This window comes from Rhamphochromis longiceps, linkage group LG7 (genome assembly GCF_057381845.1).
Source record: "Rhamphochromis longiceps isolate RC_006_pf linkage group LG7, R_longiceps_female_GT1.1, whole genome shotgun sequence".
Taxonomy (NCBI): domain Eukaryota; kingdom Metazoa; phylum Chordata; class Actinopteri; order Cichliformes; family Cichlidae; genus Rhamphochromis; species Rhamphochromis longiceps.
Genome location: NC_140563.1, coordinates 2960928 through 2982977, shown reverse-complemented (window position 1 = coordinate 2982977; position 22050 = coordinate 2960928). Strand labels below are relative to the sequence as shown.

The following is a 22050-nucleotide window of genomic DNA, read 5'->3' as shown; positions in this document are numbered from 1 at the left end:
CATTTATCTTTACGGTCTTTCTCTCAAGTGCTTGCACGCAGACTTTTTGAAAAACTCTTTAGATGTGTTATTATTCATATCTTAGTCTCCCATTTTTCGTCCACTTTGTGCATCATCTTGATTTTCATTGCCATGTTCACATGTCCATCGTCTCTTTTCAATCAACACCTCTGATTTACACACATTTGCATTCAAAATCAATAGAATGCATGGATTTTTCAGCTTTGCCAGACCTTCTGGATCGGAGTAAAATCAGTTAACATGCACAGTGAGGACAGAGGATGATACTGTGAAGGACACTATGAACACGCCTTCCTGTGACTCTCTGCTATGCAGGGGTGTGAAAAACGCTGCGGGTCGCTGCTCTATTTTTATATCAAACTCGTGTGTGCGCTCACGCTCGCAAACATGCTTGTGTCTCATGGTCTGCTTCTTTTGATGAATGGGCGCTTACCTCTGGCCCTCTGTGTCTTCCTATTCTTCATTTTCCTCGTTTTCTCTTCTTTCTAGTTCACGCCTGTAAGTCCCTCTCCTTTTTGCACCTGGGTTTTCATCCATGTCTCTTTCTTTCTTTGTTATATTATCTAGTCTTTCGAAGCAGACTCGTGGGGTAATCTCACAACGGCCCTCAGATTAGAGGATGATGCAAGCTTAATCTGAAGAAAGTCCGGGCAGTTGAAAGCCCCCCACCCAACTCCAAGCTCACAGGACTGGCTGTAATTGTTACGTGTCATTCTGTCTGTCATGTTCTCACACACGGTGTGCGTTAGCATGATTGGATCATTCAAAGCCTCGTCTGTAAAAGTGGAGCCAAACGTGCACAGCAACAACGCACTCTCAAGCTGACTGGTTGAGGTAGTGCTATTTGGAGTGTGTGCGTACATGTGTGCATGTATGTTTGTGGCTTTGAAGCAGTTTGTGTGACTTTGTCTCAAAAGCTTTCGTTTCACAGCTCAGTTTTTCATCAAATAAATGTAACCATAACGATCATGCAGAACGCCTTTGTCCTTACAAAAGATGTTTACATGCACTAAGTAACCAGGGTATGCTTGTCTCACTGACTCTTTGAAACCAAGTAAACAAAAGGAGATGTTTCCTTCCAATTTGTACACTGATCAGCCTAATATAGTGAAAGTTGTCCTGTTGTGTTGCCAAAACAGCTGTGACCTAAGACACAGGACCTGTTCTCAACAAGGTGCTGGCTCGTTGGATTGGCATGTGGGGAATTTAAGGCCAGGTAACAACTTCAGGTAATTTTCCTCCAGCCATTCAATCCGCATTTTTTGCAGTGCAGAGGAGCTTTGTCATGGTGATAACAAGGGGAGATGTGTTTCTGCTGCAGAAATGTTTAGGTGGGCGGTATGTATCAAAGTAACATCCACACGAATGCCTGTACCAAAAGGTTCCCAACAGACAAGTTTTTTGGAGTTTTATTGTTGTGGCTCATCACTGGATGCTTTTGTTTCTTGCTTGGAGGGATTTGCATACGTGACTGACAGGATGGATAGTGGATGAGACAGGTTCTTGAGCAAAATAATTATATTGAAAGTCGCGCTAAAATAAAAAATACAGTCGCATTTATCACTGAAATATTTGTGCAAACCTCAAAAAAATCACCAGGACTCCATATTAAACATCACAAAACATATCAGGGTGGAAATTTAAAGCGAGAAAACTTTCAATTGTTAATAAAAAAATATATATTTCTGAGTAGTCACAGCATTCATTAAAAAAACCACCAACTTTGTTTTTTCTCAGTTTTCTACAAAACGTACAAAAGTAAAAAAAAACCAAACAAAGTAAGGTGAGCATGATGGGAGTTGTGGTTTGCAGTCTTGTAAAGACAGATAATTTAACAGGAGTTGAATTTATACTGGTCCAACTAGTTTATTAATGAAGGAACAAAATAATGCTCATCACTCCCTGCAGTGCTGCTCTGCAGTGCGTTTACATGTCGCAGTAAGCAAGACCTCAAGACTTGTTTCTGTCAGAGGTGTCATCGTGACTTAAATTAAAGCTTCCTGTGTTGTTGTTGTTTGTTGGGTTTTTTTATCTGAAACCATGTGATGGTTCAAAGCTGATACATAGCAACGTAGATCAGACCAAGACCTTTCCACCACATAGACACCAGGGAGCAGCTGTGCAGCACACGTTAGATGCAGAACATGGAGAAGACTGAGTTGCACTTCCCAGTGGAGACTTCTGTAAAAGGTACATTTAGTTTATTCCCATAATTCCTTTTGTGATGCTCTTGCTTCATTTTAATGTAGCCTCATTTTGATATTTCACGATTAATCGGGAGGATTTGGTTTGTGTTCGTGTCGTTGCGTCAAAGTTTTTACCATTTTATATGTTAGCATAAATAACAGGGCTCAGGAGGACGAGCTGATTTAAATAAAAAATTTATTTTGGGGGCTTCGATTAGATTTGAGGATGACAGAACTGCAGTGAAGCTGTTTAGGCTGCTTTTTCTGTGGTGGCTGTCAATCATTGATCAGGTGCTTCACTAATAAGAGACGCTGATGGAGGAAGAAGTGCTGTGGCAAACAAGTTTGTCCTCTGCTAGTGGTCCTGTTTCGCTTTCTGCTGTTTGCTTCATTGTGTGATTGTAACAAATGGGTTTCACAAGTGAGAGGAAGCTGGAAAACCCTTCAGTGTACCTGAGAATTGCAGGATAATTTATTATTCCATAACTTTAAACTACATTTATTTCTATTCTCCGAAATTTGTTATTTTTCTGGAAAAATGTTGCTCTGACAGGCATTTGTGTCTGTTCTCTTTCTTTCTATGGATTTGAACCTTTTAAGGTCTAAAGGTGCAGTTCCTGTGAGCTTAAAGGTACAGAGTTCATTTGAAGGTGTCTTTGTTTGCGCGCGTGTGTGCGTGCAACTCTCGGTTTGTGCGAATCAGTACTTTTTAAAAGCCACTTAAATAAGGGGTGTGTGAGCGAGAGTGAAGGAGGAGTCTTTTGCTGCCCTGTAAATCTCCCTCCTGAGCTGAGTCATTCTCAACAGCACCGCCTGGGAAGATTACACGGATGCTAAACTTTCAGCTCTTCTGGGATACACACACACACACACTCAAACACACAACAGTAGAGATCGACATTGCAGCTGTTTTCCGGTCTATCTCAAACACAGGGTGAGTTCATTCACTGGGATTTTGTTTTTTCCAAGCTTGGCAGAATAGTTCATCCTTGGATTGTCTCTGCTGAGTCTAGAGTGTAGTTATCGAGATACAGTTTTCTTCTCACGTTTTGTGTCATCTGCTTTGTTCAGTTTGCGGTGTTAAATAAAATTGTGTGATCACACTTTAGTGACAGCAGTCTTTCATGTTTTCATGCCCATGCTGCTCTTTTATCTTTTACGGGAGTGTTGCAGTGTTTACACTCCAAACTGTCTGAGCCTTTCATACAAATAACATAGGAGTGGCCTACAAACGCACTTTACACATAAATTTGCAGTTGCAAACTTCATCATAGCCACGTAAGGACTGAAGCTTGACAGATGTTTCTAAAGGCTGCTGTTCACCTCAACTCGTTTTTTATCCTCATTCTTCCCTCATGTTCCTTGACTTTGGTGTGACTGTGTGGAAGCCCAAACTGTCTTTTAAATGCCACAGAGTTTACAAAGATGAAGCAGAATATATCAAAATAAAAAATACTCAGAATTTCCTTGTTGATCACAAGGAAATTCTGTCACACCCTTGCGGTAACGGCAGAAGACGAAGCCTCAGTTTCAAGCTATGTCAACCACTCCTCTGCTTGCGCACAGTCGGGTGTGCCTTTTGTTTTTCACCTCGAGCTCTCACACCTAAGTATCAGGATATATTTTGCCTCAAGAGAGCCAAAAAGAACATGACACACAAGAAGAGACGCGGAAAACATAAAAGTCAGGTCGGACAGGTGTGCTGTCAGGTGACAGTTCTCAAACAAGGTGGAGTCAGGAGGTACAAATATCTTGAACATTCACATAAGAACAATTAGGTCAGATGCCTACCTGTAAATAAGCAAGATGTACGTTTTCTCTGTAAAAACCTTTAAAAAGAAAAACTAGAAAAGCGGCTCATCTTTGCTGTATTAACATTCCCGTGTTGATTCCCTGGGAGCAGCTTTTAGTCTTGATACAGCGGCATGGTTACAGAGGTTTGTGACTTCTGCAGCTGCGCTCTAAAGTTGAAATTTGAGGTTTTGAGTTAAACATTTGTTGTATGGTGAAACTTTGTACCAACTGGCACCTTTGATAATCCATCATCTTCTCAGTTTTCATTCATGCCTGCAAACCTGATGTCATGCCCATTAGCCTCGACTACAGTCTGTATTTCGACTTGTTATCCTTCTAAACTAAGAGGGTGAAAATATACCTTTGGTATCATCTGTCATCATGGGCGTGTTGGCATGGTGATTTTGGTACCTGTGATCTGTATGTCTTTTTTATCATTTATGTCCAGTGTTTCCTCAAATCTTGTATTGAGTGTTGTAAGTCTACTTGAAACATTATTAAGACAAAAAAATTTTAATAAAACAAATCATTGTGACAACAACAAACTGGAAGAATGTAGTGTGCCTGGAGCTATTTTGGGAATTAGTTTGGATTTCACTATTTTCGGACTTTGCTAGTTTTCTTGTTGTAGAGTAAGATACTTGCGCTGAAGAGATGGATTTATTTCAACGTGTAGTAAACTTAATTCACCCATTTTAACAAATAGTGATTTGTTAAAATGGGATTTTCCACAGTTAATCTAATGTTGGGGAACCAGTTGATCACACTGTGAAGAAAGGTGCTGTTACTGGGGAAACTTCTGAAATCAAGGATTTGTTGTACTTTGTAAAACCAGAAAGTTTTCTCCGCTCTACCTCTCATGTGTACTTACCCTTTGCATGAGCATTTGTTAAGTCGCTTTGAATTTATTAATATTGGTCCTTTGGGCTCCGTGGAGTATGCAGTGAAATTTTACATTTTCACAAGGTAAAAGGATAGTTACCATGGTTACAAGCCTCACAATCCTGCAACAAAGAAAAAAGTCAAGTCTCGGTTTGACTAGTCAAGTCTTCACTTCCTGGATTGGAGTAGTGATCCAGCAGTGTTTTCAGTTTCTAGTAAAAGTAGATTATCTGTTTACTGTAAAAGCACAACAGAACTGAGTGGCAGGAAATTTCTTGCCAAAACACAAAAGTTATGAAAAGAAGGTAGAGTTCGTCCTTCCTTTCTGTGCAACACATTTAAGTTGTATTTTGTGTTCGCGTCCACCCGATCCATCTCGTACTCCAGACAGCAGGCCTCCTTCTCCGTCACACAGATGAGGATTAGAATCAAAGTGTTTTCGCAGCACGCTGTCTGGCTGCTTCTAATTTACTGCACATGGCTGTCTGTTGTGCCAAGACAGTTTTAATGAGATGGTGCCAGAATGAGTGCGTTACCAGGAGCGGGACTTTCTTCCCAAACACTGTAGTTTTGAAAAAACTTCCTTTTCAGTGTAACAGCTCTGGTTGCATTTCCTTAATCTACTGATCAAGATAAGAGGTTAAAAATAAATGATGTGACATAAAATCTCGACATCTAATCTTCTTCTACATAACTGACAGCAAAACATCGAAGCATTTTCAGATCTATATCTTTGTTTACATCTCTCTTGTCTTGACACAGCCTACAGATATATTAAGTGTTGCTATTCAGGTTAAAGGCTGCAATATAAAGGTGATTCAGACGTGAGCCGCTGTGTTTGACGTGGTTACTGACAACCCCAGAAAGCAAAGCTGGGCTGTGGACACTGGACCTCCTGTACTCAGGAGTCAGGATAAATGCCACATGCGAAATGCAATTTGCAGGCAGACTTCGTTTTAGAACATGTACTTATAATGTGGTGCATAATGTTTTGCAAGATGTTTTTTATGACCTCTAATGTGGCTGAGAGTGGAAGTCAGGCACCTAATCATGAAAAATTCCTGCGGCCTGCCTTCATAACTGATTGGTATTTTTTGGGGCCATGTTTAGAAAGAAAGCCCTCCCAAACACAGCGTGGGACCGCTTCCAGTCAGACAGTTGCCAGACTTGTTGTCTTTAATTACGGTCCACCCTTTAAAATAGAAATTGTGACTGTATGATTTTGTGGTTACTCTTTTTCTCTTTCCCTTTAAGATTGGTAAGATAAAGATTACTCTAGTAAAGACAAATCTGGGGCTCCAGGAACCAAGTTGGCACATAGTAACAACGTTTTTGTAAACAAGCTGCATTTGGAGAGGTACTCCAAAGTATATAGTACATTAAGCTCTCACTCAAAGACCAGGTTACTTACCCTAAGGATACAAACAACACTTATTTCCATCATCAGCTTATCAACTATGTACTGTATGTCTGATTAATCAAATGTAGTTATAACATAGAAAAAAAGATGAACTTATATCTTTTTGCTTGAAAATTGGTGCAGCTGCAAGCCCCTGTGCAACCCACCTCCAACCCATCTCCTCCTTTTCATGTTTTTTGTGTCTTAATCAGTATCATGATTGTCATCGCTGACATCTACCTTATTCAGTGCTGTCTCCTGGCTGTCGTTCTGTCCATCTCAGACTTTGCATATACAACAGAACCCAGTATCCCAGAACCGAGCCATCCCAATACAGCCAACACCCAGGTCAACAGGTATACCTGTTCAGTTGCTTGTCAATGCAAATATCTAATCAGCCGATCCCATGGCAGCTTCTCAAAAGATTTAGACCTGCTGAAGTTTAAACCCAGCATCAGAGTGGGGATGAGAGATGACTTCAGTGACGTTGACTGCAGCATGGCTGTCAGAGGGGCTGGTCTGAGTATTTAAGAAACTGGGATTTTCCCACACATCCATCTCTGGAGTTTAGAGAGAATAGTATGAAAAAAGGGAAACTGCCCAGTGAGTAGCAGTTCTCTGCACGAAAATGGCTTGTTGATATATCAGAGGTCAAAGGAGAATGATTAAATAATTTCCCCCAGGGATCAATAAAGTATTCTGATTCTGATTCTGATTCTGATTTGAGCTGATAGGAACACAAGAGTAACTCAAATACCCACTAATTACAGTAAAGGTATGCAGAAACGGTGGGGTCACAACATGGATCCATCTTACCATACACCAGCGGTTTAAGCTGGTGGCAGTGGTGTAATGTGTGGGAGAGATTTTCTTGGCACACTACCAGCCAAGCATTGTTTAAACACTACATCCTGAGTGTTGTTGCCGGCCACATCAATCCCTTTCTGACTACAGTGTTCCTATCTGTTGATGGCTACTTCCAGCAGGATAATGCACCGTGTGGCAAAGCTCAGAAAATCTCAAACTGGTTGCTTGAACGTGACGATTAGCTTACTGCACTCCAATGGCTTCCACAGTCACCACACATCACTTTTGGGATGTGACAAAGATTCATATCATGGATGCACAGCCGACATGCACTTACAGGCAGTTGATCAGCACAACCTCATGATGCCATCATCTGTGAGGAATGTTTTCAGCACATTGTTGACTCTATACCACAAACAATCCCATCCAATCAAGCCCTAGCAGGGTGTTCTTAATAAAATGTCCAGTGACTGTGTGTTCTTAGATATAGTAATTTTCAGTTTATCTTTTGCTCTCTTCATTGGCTGATCATTACAGCCACTTTACTTTACGTGTGTGATTATTCGAGTGGCAGATATATTTCTAAAAAAGAGAAATATATCTTTATCTGTTTTTAGACATGATGGGACTGAGTCTGTAAAGAAATGAAGGTCCTTCCTCAATGATTCATTTCAAAGATGAAACATTTCTCTGTGCATGTTAGCATCCCTGAGTGCCAGAAGCATGAAGTCCCTTCTTCACTTTCGGTAATAACAGACTGACCGAAACCAGAACAAGCACAAATTATAAGAAGTCCACTGTTTTTGTTGTTTTCAGGTAAAGCAGGCATCCTTGGATGTGCTTAACTCTACAACTTCTGGACTAGATTGTAGTTTACCAGTGTCAAAGCTATATGGAAGCTACATCCAAGCTATACATCAGCTGGTTTGCCTTTGCTAAATCACACACACCCGTTAAATGGCAACGTTAAATGGAAGCTAATGTACTAATAGCTTATAGAATAATGGGGGTCTTCACTCTCTCAGCAGTGTAACTCCATGTTTGGACATTTGCTTTAACAGGCTTCATACTTTTTACTGACGTGTGTGTGTGTGTGTGTGTGTGTGTGTGTGTGTGTGTGTGTGTGTGTGTGTGTGTGTGTGTGTGTGTGTGTGTGTGTGTGTGTGTGTGTGTGTGCTTGGCGAGGTTAGAGAGAGGTCGAGTTAGGCTACTGTAAACACTGCCAGTCTGTGTCGCCTGCTCCATTAAGTCGGTCTGCCAGCTCTATCTAAACACTGATGCTGCGCCATCTGTGGCCAGCTGGTTGGGTAAAAAGTCTCACTGGTGCTGATCATCAGCTGGATGATTAACTGGGATAATCAACTGAAGTGTATGACACCCTCTAATGTGTGGTCTTCAGCTGTTTATGGCACTTAATATATGATGGGAATGATTTTTTCCTTTACAGGGCGAATTGGAGGAGAATATGTTTGCACATCTGTTTCTGGAATGGCACGTTGGTTTTTCAGGCCACCTGCAATACTGAATAAAACAAGACAGAGGTTGTTGTGAAAATTAAGGTGTAAAATAAAAGTTCTGACTCAGATATTATATTTCAAAATAATCCATTCTTAATAAGAAACATGTGTTTTAGCATAGTTCACCTTTGAAAGTAGTTGATGTAAAACATTGCACCGACGTAAGTCATGTACTACCACAGAGTGACGGCTTCAAATGTCACTGCAGGATGAGTGGGGCATATATCAGTGTCACCTATCGTAAATATTAGTCATGCCGATAATGCCTGTAGTGATAAAACAGTTAAATACGTATGCTTTTGGTTTCTTCACTCTCACTTCTTTGTATAAAAATGGTTTTGATTCCATTATCGATTTTGTTTTTAAGCTTGTGCGCCCTCTCTTTGTGTCCTTTAGCTCTAGGCAGCAGCCCAGGGTCAGAACGCAGCGAATTGCCGAGTGTGCAGGCGTGTCTGAATCGGGTGACTGCAAGGACAACCGACAAGAGCCGGGGAGGGGTCAATGGAAGAGTCCCTGGCGGCAGGCCTCGGCTGCAGTCTAAACCACCAGGTACATAATAGCATGTGGGAAAAAATTCAGCCAGACGCCACAAAGTGAGAATCTTAGGAGACACAAATTATTATAGCATTTCGGTGTCTGATTCACAACATGTGGTCTCAGTGACCTTTCTACTGCTGTTTTTCACTTCGTCTTTGTTTACTCTGTAAATCTGCAGAAAAACACTGAATGAATCAGTGCTTATGGACGCTGTTTGACACTGTTAACATCCACGAAATGGTCAAACCAGAAGAAGAGTTATGTAAGCTGGCTTGGGTTCAGTGAACCGAGAGACTCGTTCCTCTTGTGTTTGCGTTGGGTAAATCATTCTACACAGATAATGCAGGGAACAGAGCTCCATTCTTCCTGCTGCTGTAAGTCAGGCAGGATATTTAGTTGCAAAGCCATGCGCAGTTAGTTTTTGCCAAGCCCGATTATTTCTTTATTACATTTAGGACGTTTATTACAGTTCAGTGTCCTACAGGTGGTGTCACTTGTGACAGCTGATGCTGCCACCTTCAGCTTCAAACTGAGATTGCAGTAAGAAAATGAATTGAAGCTGTGATTAGTATTCAGGACATTTCTCATGTTGTAAATTCCTCTGTTTTATATCCAGTGCCTCCAAAGCCACTGCACCTCCAAAGCCCAGTGACAGATATCCCATCCCCATTGGGCCACATCCAGAAACCCCCACTTATAAGCAGGATGGAGGACGGAAGTGGAGGAGGAAAAACGGGGGCTGTCAGCCGGGAGAGACCCAGAGAGAAACCCTCCAAAGTCTTAGACCTGATCAGCCGCTTTGAGGAGAACAGGTTCGGCCTCTTAACTTTCTCTGCCTCGATATCTGCAGAAATGAGCAGTTACTTGATCCGTGGATGAATTACTCATTCTGTTATTTTCCTAATAATGTTTAGGAAATGTAAGCCTCTGTTATTGCTTTTGCTGATTTAAAACTCCGTCACAATGTGTGATTGAATTAGCAGCTTTTGCCTTGATGTGGTTGAAAGATTTCATCTTTGTAACTTCTTGGCTTTTGTAATAAATCTCTGGCTTGTTGTAATCACAGTGACAGAAATTGGTCTTTCCCAACTTTTCTACACCAACTATTTCAAGGATAAAAAAGCAGAAGTTTCAAAGTTTTCAGCCGCGACTCATTGATTGTACGTCGGACGAGAGTCATTAGAGAGAGTAAGTGGAGATTAGTCTGTGGCTGCTGAGCTAAGTGTTAGCAAGGGGATGAAAGGAGATTTGTACAGGCGAGGGGAAACACGGGTCCACATTTGGTTGTGGGACAGAACTCGGTGCTGCGAGAGGAGGATGAGGTAGGAAATCTTTGACGAATGTGTATACTTTGATATTGTTGCCTCATAGTTAAATTGTGAGTTAGATTCTGTAAGATTTTTCCAGTGTTGATCTGTGTCTAACTTGTTGTGCTTTACTCGTGAAAGTTTGCACTGTAGCTGCAGCCTTGTGTCTCTGAGGGAGGCCCATTGCAAGCGGTGAGAGGCACAACAATGGTGCCCTTGTCTGTTCGTACAGTTGCACCCCTAAAATATGCAATCTGCAGCAGTAGCAGCCCACTAAAATCTGTCTCATCTCTGGCCTGGATCTCTAAAAATCTCCCAGGTCTACAGGCTTTCTTTGCACCTTTCATCGCATTTTCTGGTGTGAAATGAGGTTAATCAGAGGAATCTGGTGCATCTATTTCATTCAGCCACTCCTGGGCAGTGAGGATTATCCCTCCAGTGGCCCTGGAGCTCAAAGAAGAGAAACGCTTCACACAGATTCTGTGAACAGAATTAACCTACTAATGTACTAATCTGGTTCACAAGGTTTGGCTGCCTTAAAGGCAGCTAGGCGACGACCACACTGCAACTGAAGCTGCTCTTAATTCGTGTCTGGTTGAGCCTGTTTTGAAACACTGTCATGTCCTGGAACACTTGCTGTGCTATTTGTGTGGAAGGAGGAAGTGATGTGTGCACCTACAAAGTGATGCGGCTGTATTGTTTCTGAATACTGTATTAAATAGTATCTCGCCCACTAGTTGTGGTACTGTCAGTCTTACTCTGAGTGGTGAAAAGATAGTTTCATGTTCCCACACCACAGGTGGGTGACGGCCCCCGACACATTCATCTGTCGGGTGTTTCACCAGCTGTTTGTTCTTCCTCTATTTATTGATACTTCCTGTTTCTACTGGGCAGGGAGAAAAAAGTCATCTGTTGGTTGATTGTTTTTTGCATCGGTAAACGTTAGATTCCAGATATAGACATGGTAACTTTTTTTAATCTGCTAACAGTTTTGCCTTTAATGTACTGTACTGAGTTCAGATAATCTTAGCTGAGAGACAGTGGCTACTGTTGCTGCTTCTTGTTTGGCTGAACGTGTGGAGTATCATTTGCTGGGAAACAGCTGCACCGACTGCCGGTACAGGATGTCGAGCAGCTGAATGGTGACATTGTACACACACACACACATTGTTGTCAATCTAGTTTCCATTTCTGTGCTGCGTGTCAGTTGTCTTCTGCAAATTGTTTTTTCATTTCATTCATTTGGATGCTAAGCATAAAAGAGGCCTCGCAGCAGAATGTATAAAGTAGGTTTTCCATGTGTGGGGAAGTAGTGCAGCATCTACCTCTCGGGAGTAGTGGTGATTTACTTTTCTGCTCCTCCTATTGCTCTGTTGCTCCTCGTTACTGTGCCCCTTTGCTTTACTCACACTTCCTCTCAGCTCTCAGTCAGCAACCTAATAAGACAGCAGGAAGTTTGTGCATCTCTACTGGTTTATTTTTAACTCTCACACTCATGTGCAAAAGCTCTCTGCTTGCTGTTGTGCACCACACTCTGTCAATATGTCACCTTGAGAAGGTATGGACCAGCCTACTCTAAATTTTTTTTTTTTTTTCCCCTCCCTTATTTTCTTATTCTGGGAAGGTTTGTTAGTTAGCCCTTTATACACTCTTACCCAGACTGAGCCACTTCCTCCTTTGCTTTTTCTTCTGTTCCTCCAGCAACACAGAAAACAAGAGAGACAGCTCACCGCTCAAACACATCAACAAGTCTGCCAACTGCAGTCCAGCTCACCGTGCATGTCCAAAGACGGAGACCAGCAGGAACACCTCTGCGGCGGCCACGACACAAGATGCCAACAGGCAAGCAGCGAACGGGGTGCTAGTGCAGATGGACAAGGACAACGAGAAGGAGAAGGAGGATACAGAGGAGAAGCATGAAAGTGTGAGGACAGAGACTGCTGAGCTTGTAAATGGAGATATGGGGAGCTCGGAACAGAGCGATGATCATTCGCCTTCACACGTGGACAGGACTGGTAACGAGACTGAGAATGAGGAGACTGATGCTAAGACAGAAGGCGAGCACAAGAATGAAGAAGGGAGCACAGACCACAAGGTACGTATTGAGTTTAAGCATTTGCTTTGTGCTCCTGGGACCCAAGTGTTGCGCATTTCTACCTGCTATGTAATACATTAAAGCTGCCTTGCTGCACTGACTCATCTCTGATAGACAAACTCTCAGCATTTATTTATTTTCTCAGCTTTCAGTATGATTAAATCATGTGAACTACTTCATCTCTGGGTGACTGTAACGTTGTAAGGATAGAGTTACAGGGGAAGTGTATGCATTTCTTTCAGCACTTTGTGCGTGTGTGTGTGTGTCTCAGTGGGGTATTTTTCTGTGAAGGGCAAACAGATGTCAACATTTAAGCAGCTGACTCCGTGCTTCAGTAATCTCTCCCATGGGAACCCATTTTGCCTGCTGTTGTCTGGTGATTATAGATATCTCAGGTTCAGATCAATCTCAGTCTTCACAGTGACAAAGACAGCTGGGTAATCTCGCGTTGTGGGAAAGGAAAAGCCTCTCTGCTGTGCAAAAGATATTCATCATTGCTACAAGTCCTACCATTTAAAAACGAACTAAATAAAAGTCAGAAACATATTTTAAGTGATGTCTTCTAGTTTCTTCCGTACTCTTGAAGCAACAAGTGCAAATAAACCCAGACTAACATTGTACTTATTTTACTTGTTACAGTGATTCATTTTACAAACATTACCCACAATTCAGATTTGGTTTTGTTGCGTTAATAGCTGCTAATGGAGCTACAGTTTGACGTGACCTGTGACAGGGAAGTGACAGGTGTTTTAACAAGCTCCTGTTGATTTAGAGGAAGTCCTGCCATTGTTAATGCTGCTCTGCTGTCATGACTCACCGGGACACTTAATGGGACTGGTATTTGGGTGGATAAATTCAATGTAGTTTCTGTTCAAACCATTCAAAGCAAAAGCATTACAATGGCAAAATGGGCCACAGACCACAAGTTGAATACTTAGTCTGCAATATACGTTTCTGCTAAACAAACTGAATTCATGTTTTGTGAGTGATGCAAATAACAAGTTGTAACTTTGAGCCGCCAAGTTTTTTCCAAGGCAGGAGAAGTGCGATCTTTAGAAATAGAATGTAAACTGTTCATCTGAAAGTGTAAAACATAGCTGTTGTGTTTTAAAGTTAAAGTAGCATATTTACAGAAGCCTACCCAAGTACTGTACTATACTGTATAGGTACTGTACTTTCGAGTAAAGTGATTACTGCTGGTCAGAACGTGCAATTTAATGGTGTGTGTGTGTATATATATATACATACGAGACATATATATATATATATATATATATATTTATTTATTTATTAGGGGTGCAACAATACACAAAATTCACGGTTCGGTTCAATACTTTGGTGTCACGGTTCGATATTTTTTCGATACAAAAAGAAATTTTCATGCCTTTTTAATTTGTCATTTATTAAAATTATAAGTATATATATTAACTCAAAAGTACAGTTTTTAAATTTAATGTTGCTGAAACAACAAAGTAATAAAAAAATTAATCTGATGGAGAAATCACTCATCTTTGGAAAAGAGAGTTTATTACAGAGAAACGTCTCTTTTCAAAATAAAAGCTATACTATACGCTTCTTCTGGGCTATATTCTCAGCAGCATATTAAACATATCAGGTCCCCATAAGGAGAATCCTGTGCTAACGGCTGTCTAAATGACTCGGGTAAAGTTTGTAGCATGCTGCTTGTTGTTTTTGTCTGCTTCCACTTGTCTTTGCACTAGGATGATGTCGGAGTAAACGTGCAGTCATACTCGTTGTGTTCCCACGAGTGCTGTCAGCGTTAATCTGAAATGACGTTAACGGCACAACACGGGAAATCTCCGTTAACGAGCTACCGCGGATCACCCCGTGCATGGGGCTGGACGGCCAACACGTTAACGAGTTAACTGCGCTAACACACTAGCTCCCACCCATGTAATTGAGCATTGCGTGGCACATCCAACATACTGTTTTACTTTAGTCCATGACTCGCTTACCTTCAGGGTCATACGTCACATGAAAACCAAAATAGTTCCAAAGGCCAGATCTGAATGAGGGTGGGGGAGGTCCATGTTGCAAGGAGAGCTTAACTTCTGTCTCGCTAGCTTGCGCTGCACTCAGTGAATCTCCGTTCGATTACTCCGCCTAGGCTGCACTGTCGAGCGCAGATCAACTGAGTGCTCCACACAGACAGCATCGTCAGAAGGAAAGTTGATAAAATAAATTAAAAATGTTGTATTGTTCGATACTTATGGGTACCGAACCGAAAGCACTGTATCGAACGGTTCAATATCGATACGAGTATCGTTGCACCCCTAATATTAATATATATATATATATATATATATATATATATATATATATATATATATATATATATATATATATATATATATATATATATATATATATATATATATGTCTCGATCCGAGTGATTCTACTGGCCAGTGCACTTTGCTATCTATAATGTCTTTTTATTGTGAAAGTTGTATTTTTGGGAAACAAAGAACTTGATAAAAAAAAAAAACAATGATCGGCATGTGGATGCATTAATAATGAGTGTACCTAAAGTTTGTTCTGGAACCTTTCAGGTGAGCGTCAGTGTGCTATTGTCACGGCTTCGTGGCTTTACTAACCACTCGCCTGAGGCTTAGTTTTATACAGACGTGTAACTTTGTTGGATTTGGTGTTGTTTCCCTTCTTCCACATTTTCATTTCCCATTCGAAGGTCCTCGAGCACCACATCAGTTCACTGTTAGCGTCATGTTAATGAAACACACACAGGTGCTGCTTGCCGGTGTGTGTAACAACAGCAAAGCTGTGCTGAATACAAGGCTGCAGTGAACAGCAGTGCGTTGAACCCACATTGGTAGATGTACAGCTATAAACGTTGTCTCGCTCACTGGTCACACAGTTCTTGTAGTTTCAATTGAGTTGTGAACGAAATCTTGCAAAGGGAACTAGCAAAGGGACGGGAAGCTACGCTTTCAAAAAAAGATGTGGGAATTGACAAAGCCATTGTTAGAGAAGTATCAGACGCTGTTAAGTTGCCAGTAAATGATGTGACTCTGTATGTGTTCGTCTCTCAGCAGAATAGCACTTTCACACATTAGTAACTGAATAATTCCCAGAATAATCTCAGTTCAATTTTACTGCAAATCGGCATGCAGGTACTTTACATGGCAATGGCAAGACTTTCATGTGCTATAGCCAGAAATGCACGAATTCACATGTGTGTGTGTGTGTGTTCTCTCTTTTCAGGAGACAAACGAACAGAAACTATTTAAAATCGCCAGCGAGCTCTTGCACACAGAGAAGGCTTACGTGGCTCGACTGAACCTGCTGGACCAGGTGAGGAACCCAGCGAGAGGCCACTTCTGTTTTCTTGACCATTTTCCATTGTAAAAGGTTTAACATTGCGCAGAACAGAAACCCTAATTTGTAGCCACTGTATATGTCTCTTCAGGAGTTTTGTGCTAAGCTAATGGAGGAGGCCAATAAGGGAACATTCCCTGTGGACGTAGTAAAGAACATCTTCTCCAATATCTCCTCCATCCACGCCTTTCACAGCCAGTTTCTGCTTCCCGACCTGGAGAAACGGATGGGAGAATGGTGAGATTCAGCTACTCGAACTAGTGCTCATACATGTGCTGATGCAGCTGCTTGTACCGCTGCGCTGATGATGCATGAGGTCAAGATCAGCAGTTTTGGAGCTATTTTAATACATGTACACGTACAAGGAATAAAAATGGACGGTTCAGCCAGTGCAAGCTACAAAGAAACTGTCTTTGTACTAAATTAGATCTTTTACTTTTACAACCCCACCCACATCTTTCCTGCAGGGACTCTAAACCTCGCATTGGGGACATCCTGCAGAAACTCACACCCTTCCTCAAAATGTATGCAGAATATGTGAAGAATTTCGATAAAGCCATGGAGTTGCTGAAGCAGTGGACAGACCGTTCACCTCAGTTTAAGGCTATAATTCAGGAGATACAGGTATGCACTGTGTAACAGAGTCCAGTAAAGGAAAATATGCATTTTCATACCGTGTTGTGGCTTTTATGCTTAAGCGTCTGTTGTGTTACGAAGCATTTGTATGATAAAGGAAAATCAAAGCTTTCTTGTTCTGTCTGGACAGAGTCAAGAGATCTGTGGGTGTCTAACGCTTCAGCATCACATGTTGGAGCCAGTGCAGCGCGTCCCTCGATATGAGATGTTGCTTAAAGACTACCTGAAGAAGCTGCCTCAGGACGACCCCGATCGAAGAGATGCAGAAAGTAAGTAGGAACGGCACCTGAACGCTGCACAGTGAGGAATCGGGTTCATTTCACTGAGGGTGTCTAAAATTATTCTGTTAAGTTTCTGGATTATCTGCCCTTTTTTTCAGGATCATTAGAGATTATTGGAACAGCAGCTACTCACTCCAACAGTGCCATAAGAAAGTCTGTAAGTAAAGATTGGCTTTAGCCAGCTGATACAGATCCTCTCTAACAGTTTCTCATTTACTAAGATGAACATAACTTCATCTTTTAGGAAAATCTAAAGAAACTGCTGGAAATTTACGAGATGCTGGGTGAAGAGGAGGACATTGTTAATCCTTCCAACGAGTTCATCAAAGAGGGCCACATCCTGAAGCTGGCGGCCAGGAACACATCAGCAATGGAGCGATACCTCTTCCTGGTGAGAGAAACACCTTCTTGTATAATGAAGGACACTGCGGGGAAATATGCTGAGGCGAGACTTTGCCCGCATCAGTCAATTGAAACAAGTGAATCATTTCTTGCTAGGACCACCTCTGTGTAAGGATACATCAGAGGCACATGAAGAAGTCTCTCAATTACTGAGATTGCCAGATGATGTGATTAACTTGTGTCTGTTTCTAATTAGCTGAACATAGAATGTGCCCCGTGTGCGTGATTCGGGTTACCTGCAGAGTTTTAGGTTTTCACCCTCAGGAAGGAAACTGTGCCCAGAAATCTAAACTACAATAGTGCTGATGCATCCAGCTTACATGGTTGCATAACTCAACTGCAAAGTGGTTTTTCCCCCTTTTCTCCTAGTTCAACAATATGCTGTTATACTGCGTCCCGAAATTCAGCCTGGGAGGTCCTAAATATACGGTGAGGACTCGAATCGGCATCGATGGGATGAAGGTCCTGGAAACAATCAATGAGGACTACCCTCATACCTTCCAAGTGTCTGGGAAGGAGAGGACACTTGAACTCCAGGCCAGGTACTCTTTTTCGAGCATTAACACACAATATGCAAAAGTTAAATTCTCCATTCAGCACCCAAGTGTTAAGCACTCTGTTAAAAGTGCAAAAACAATGTTATATGTATGAAACGGCTGCTAAATGACTACACCCGGTGTTCATTTTCAGATCCTGTAAATCAGTGGCTCTCAGCCCTTTTGCTGTTGTGTGACAGATTAATTTGAACGCATCCTTGTCTTTTATGTGTTAAACTGAATTCTGTTTCTGTTTTCTCCACCTCATCAGCTCAGAGCAAGACAAGGCTGACTGGATCAAGGTACGTAATTTCCAGGTGATTTTCCTATTTAACTCTTCGTTTTTTCAAACAAATTTAAAGTGACACCCCCTGTCGTGCTTATTCTTTTCCAGGCTTTCCAGGCGATCATCGAGATCTTCCAGCAGAAAAACGAGTCATTCAAGAATGCACTAAAAGACATGGACGAAGTGTCGGTCAGTGTTGGATCAAATTGCACAGAGTTGAATTGCCCACACATGTCTGTGCTGCCACAGTGAGTGGGCTTTTTTTCTTTTAATGGCAGAAAGCTGAGCTGGGAAAGCGCGCGCCGCGCTGGATTCGTGACAACGAAGTGACAATGTGTATGAAGTGTAAGGAGTCTTTCAATGCTATTACACGTCGGAGACACCACTGCAGAGCCTGCGGCTACGTGAGTAATGTTTCTGTTGTGGGTGCCATGCATGTGTATGCACACTACAGGGTAGAGAGGTTAGACCAGGGGTGGGCAATCTCAGTCCACGAGGGCCGGTGTCCTGCAGGTTTTAGATCTCACCTTGGGTCAACACACCTGAATCACATGATTAGTTCGTTACCAGGCCTCTGGAGAACTTCGGGACATGTTGAGGAGCTGATTTAGCCATTTAAATCAGCTGCGTTGGTTCAAGGACACATCTAAAACCTGCAGGGACACCGGCCCTCGTGGACTGAGATTGCCCACCCCTGGGTTAGACCCCATTAGTTGAATTGGGAATACCCAGATACCGCCTATGTGATGTTTTATTCCACCAAATATGTCGAATGATGATTTAATGACGTTTTAAACCACAAAATGTGTGGATCACCCCTCTGAATCTTTGAATTCAGGTGTTTTCAGTCCTGTTGCCATAAGTGTATCGAATCAAACGCTCAGCCACAAAAATCTGTGAACAAATGAGTTGCTCTAAAAACTCACAGAATAGAGTGTTGAGCAATATAGGGAGTAAAAGCTGCTGCCGCTCTGCTAACTCAGTGACTGCAGAGTTCCAAACCTCCTCTCCTCCTCTCTCCTCTCCTCCTCTTGCTAAATTGTTATCATCATTGATAACAATATTGCTGCCTGTCTCTTACAGGTGGTGTGCTGGAAATGCTCAGACTATAAAGCGCCGCTTGAATACGATGGCAACAAAATGAACAAAGTGTGCAAGGACTGCCACTGCATCCTGACTGGAGAGGCGATAGCGGAGGGCAAGAAAAAGGGCATTCTCGAGGTGACTTTTCAGTGAATAAACCTGATGTTGTCTAATGCGAACCCTCATTTATATCAGCGAAGATAAGATGAATAACAAAAACAACAAAAACAAGACATTTCAGTGAAACAGCTTCAACAATTTTAAAATTCTAAGCTTGTTGAAGGGTGAATATATTGTATGGCTGATGGATTAGACTACAATAGTTGTAGCTAACTTACTTAAAACAAGTGACTGTGCACTTGAAAGTTAAAGTGGTAATGCGAGTAAACCGTCATGTGACAGAAATAACATCAGCTGGCGTTCCTGTTTTGTTTTTTTCTTTTGCTGATCTGTGCGCATTTTTGCAGATTGAAGCCGGTCAGTTTGCAGACAGCAGCATCATGTGTGGCTTCCTGCAGCACTCTGAGAAGAGCAAAATTTGGCAGAAGTGTTGGTGTGTCATCCCTGAGAAGGAGAGTCTGGTGCTTTACCTCTATGGAGCTCCACAGGTAAAACAACTACTTCAAGCCAAAAATATGATTGGATATGTTCATTTAGCAGATCATTCACAGTGAAGACGATCTCTTCTTTGACTTTCCTCTCAGGATGTAAAAGCACAGTGCACCATACCCCTGGTGGGTTATTCTGTGGACGACACCACCCGGCCCACAGACCCACCGGCAAGCTTCCACATCTCCCAGTCCAAGTCCACCCACAACTTTGCTGCTGAGACCGAGGAACTTAAGCAGCGCTGGTTGAAAGTAATTCGAGTGGCGGTGAAGGGAGAGATACCGGAACGTCCCGAGACCAATGGCAGCGGCGTGTCGGATAACAACAACACGGAGGAAGCCAGCACTGATAACACATAAGGGCTTGTTTTCTACAAACAAACTGCTTTTGCACTTGCAAACATGCAAACTGCAGTTGGATTGTTCAAATAAAAAGATGGGATGTGCAGATTTATTCTGCATGCACAAAATACGAACACTTGCTATCCGTTCTGTCGTCGAATCTTTATCTTAAAGACAGCATGGGAAACAAAGTGCTGGATAAGCTGCCTCTCCTCGTGTCTCTCGTGTGTCTTTGTTAACGTCTGGATTTTCTCCTGCAAGATTCACTGCTAGAGCTGTGCTGGATTACTAACAGACACTTCTGATACAATCAACACTAGAACAGAGGGGCCTCAGGATAGATCGCCTTCCCTCAAACAGGCACTATTAATGAAAGCGCAAAATCACTCTCCGTGGACTTGAGCCAGTGGACTACCGCAGACTTAACAAAGTACCCTGTGAGGATGTGAATCACAGCAGGAAAGGTGGTCCAACTAAGTCTGCTGGTGCTGTATTTCTCTGTACATGTACAGTATAAATGTTTGTTTTTTTCCCTAAATGAACAGTTTTGTTTTTATGTACAGACATTAGTCAGACTTGGTTTCTATTAAATAGAAAAACCTCTAAATGTGCTATAAAGAATTTACAGTATTTCCCCTTTTCTTTGGTTGAGATTGTTCCAAATCTGTAACAGTGATCATGTGGTTGGATAATGATGGTCTCATCTCTCCTCTTAAAAGCAAAAGAAAGTTTCAACCTTTTAATCTGAAACAAACTTACAGATGAAGCAACATTAACACGTAAAGATGGATTCTGTTAGAAGTAGAGCCCGGTGGATGCGATTTTTAATCCTATGCCAATTTTTTAATGGAGTGTATAATTCCATTGTTGATATATAAGATGATATTTTTATATATGTCCAGTTACAGCAGTGTTTTTTCACAAAATAGTTACAACCTACTGTGAAGACTCCGTTCGACATGCAGTTCGATGCATTTCTAAACCTCCCCCGAGCAACGTCATCTGCAAATGTAAATTTAGTTCTCATCCTGCGGTTACGTAGCTGTGATGGGCGAAAACACCAGTCAGTCCCAGAGTTGGCTGAATCTGAAATGGCAGCTTTGTACACGTCAGCGTGTTCACAGAGAGAGGAGCAGGGATCGTCATTATCCACGTGTCAGGGTTTCTGTTCGGATGCATATGCAGCACAATCGGTATAGCAAGCTGGTGCAACAACTGTAAATGTGTTTTTAATGCTGTAATTAATTTTATTATTTAAAGTAATTTATAGACTACGCGAGCATGATCTGTTAAACCTGGGACAAATGTTTCCGTGTGTCAGCTGAGAAGAGCATTCGGTACATCCCTTATTTTAAGATTATTTTTTTCTTTTTCCACCACCAACCCATGAAATGTGTCACAGAGATCAGTCACAGTCCACGATGGACTGTGGTGAGGAAATGTGCCTATATTTTCCACGGCGTTTCCCCCCTCCCCCCGTGCTCAATGCTGGTGCTCACCTCTCTGAACTATTTCCGCCCGCCCCCAGTCGCCTGTATTCAAATAAAAACTAAGAGCACAAAACTTCTGTCTGCTAGATCTGAATGTAAAAGCTAGATTTTTATGCGTCCTCTCGTCCCTTTCCCAAAGGTTTAAGAATCTACGCACTTTACGGTCTTATAAAGTGTACCTTCAAAGAAAATAAAAGGGAGATTAAATGACTCGTGGCGCTAGAATGCCTGGTGTACAGTGTGTTTCAGTGTGACACTTGCCCACTTCTGTCAGCTATTGTGATGCTACTTTCACAAAGAGCATCTTGTTGTTTTGGTTCCTGGTTTTGCTTCTCCTGATAAGAAGTTTGAAATGAGTAAACCCAGACATGCATGTAAAAATAGGTGAAATCAGTCACTGGTGTTCAGCACAGCAGTGGTCGACGTCTTTGTGATGTGTGTGATAAGCTGTTAGAAAAAAACAAAAAAAAGCAGCGTGAAAATGTC

The 22050-nt window shown here is 41.9% G+C and overlaps 1 protein-coding gene across 7 annotated transcripts in view; it reads left to right on the top strand.

Annotated features, from left to right (window-relative positions):
- Positions 1-21825, top strand: part of fgd4a (FYVE, RhoGEF and PH domain containing 4a) — a 55339-nt gene extending 33514 nt beyond the window's left edge. For 2 of the 7 annotated variants that reach the window (XM_085411633.1, XM_085411632.1), the window contains exons 3-18: positions 9003-9155; positions 9760-9955; positions 12152-12545; positions 15787-15876; positions 15992-16137; positions 16368-16524; positions 16667-16805; positions 16916-16974; positions 17062-17208; positions 17589-17761; positions 18027-18057; positions 18150-18230; positions 18320-18445; positions 19125-19262; positions 19592-19732; positions 19829-21824. In XM_085411633.1, coding sequence (XP_085267759.1) covers positions 9003-9155; positions 9760-9955; positions 12152-12545; positions 15787-15876; positions 15992-16137; positions 16368-16524; positions 16667-16805; positions 16916-16974; positions 17062-17208; positions 17589-17761; positions 18027-18057; positions 18150-18230; positions 18320-18445; positions 19125-19262; positions 19592-19732; positions 19829-20092 — 2435 coding nt within the window. In that variant the 3' untranslated portion in view covers positions 20093-21824. Of the gene's footprint in view, positions 1-2974; positions 3142-9002; positions 9156-9759; positions 9956-12151; positions 12546-15786; positions 15877-15991; positions 16138-16367; positions 16525-16666; positions 16806-16915; positions 16975-17061; positions 17209-17588; positions 17762-18026; positions 18058-18149; positions 18231-18319; positions 18446-19124; positions 19263-19591; positions 19733-19828 lie in introns of those variants that run through there. The other 5 variants (XM_085411638.1, XM_085411636.1, XM_085411637.1 and 2 more) reach the window with 4 other exon arrangements.
- The last annotated feature ends 225 nt before the right edge of the window (positions 21826-22050 follow it).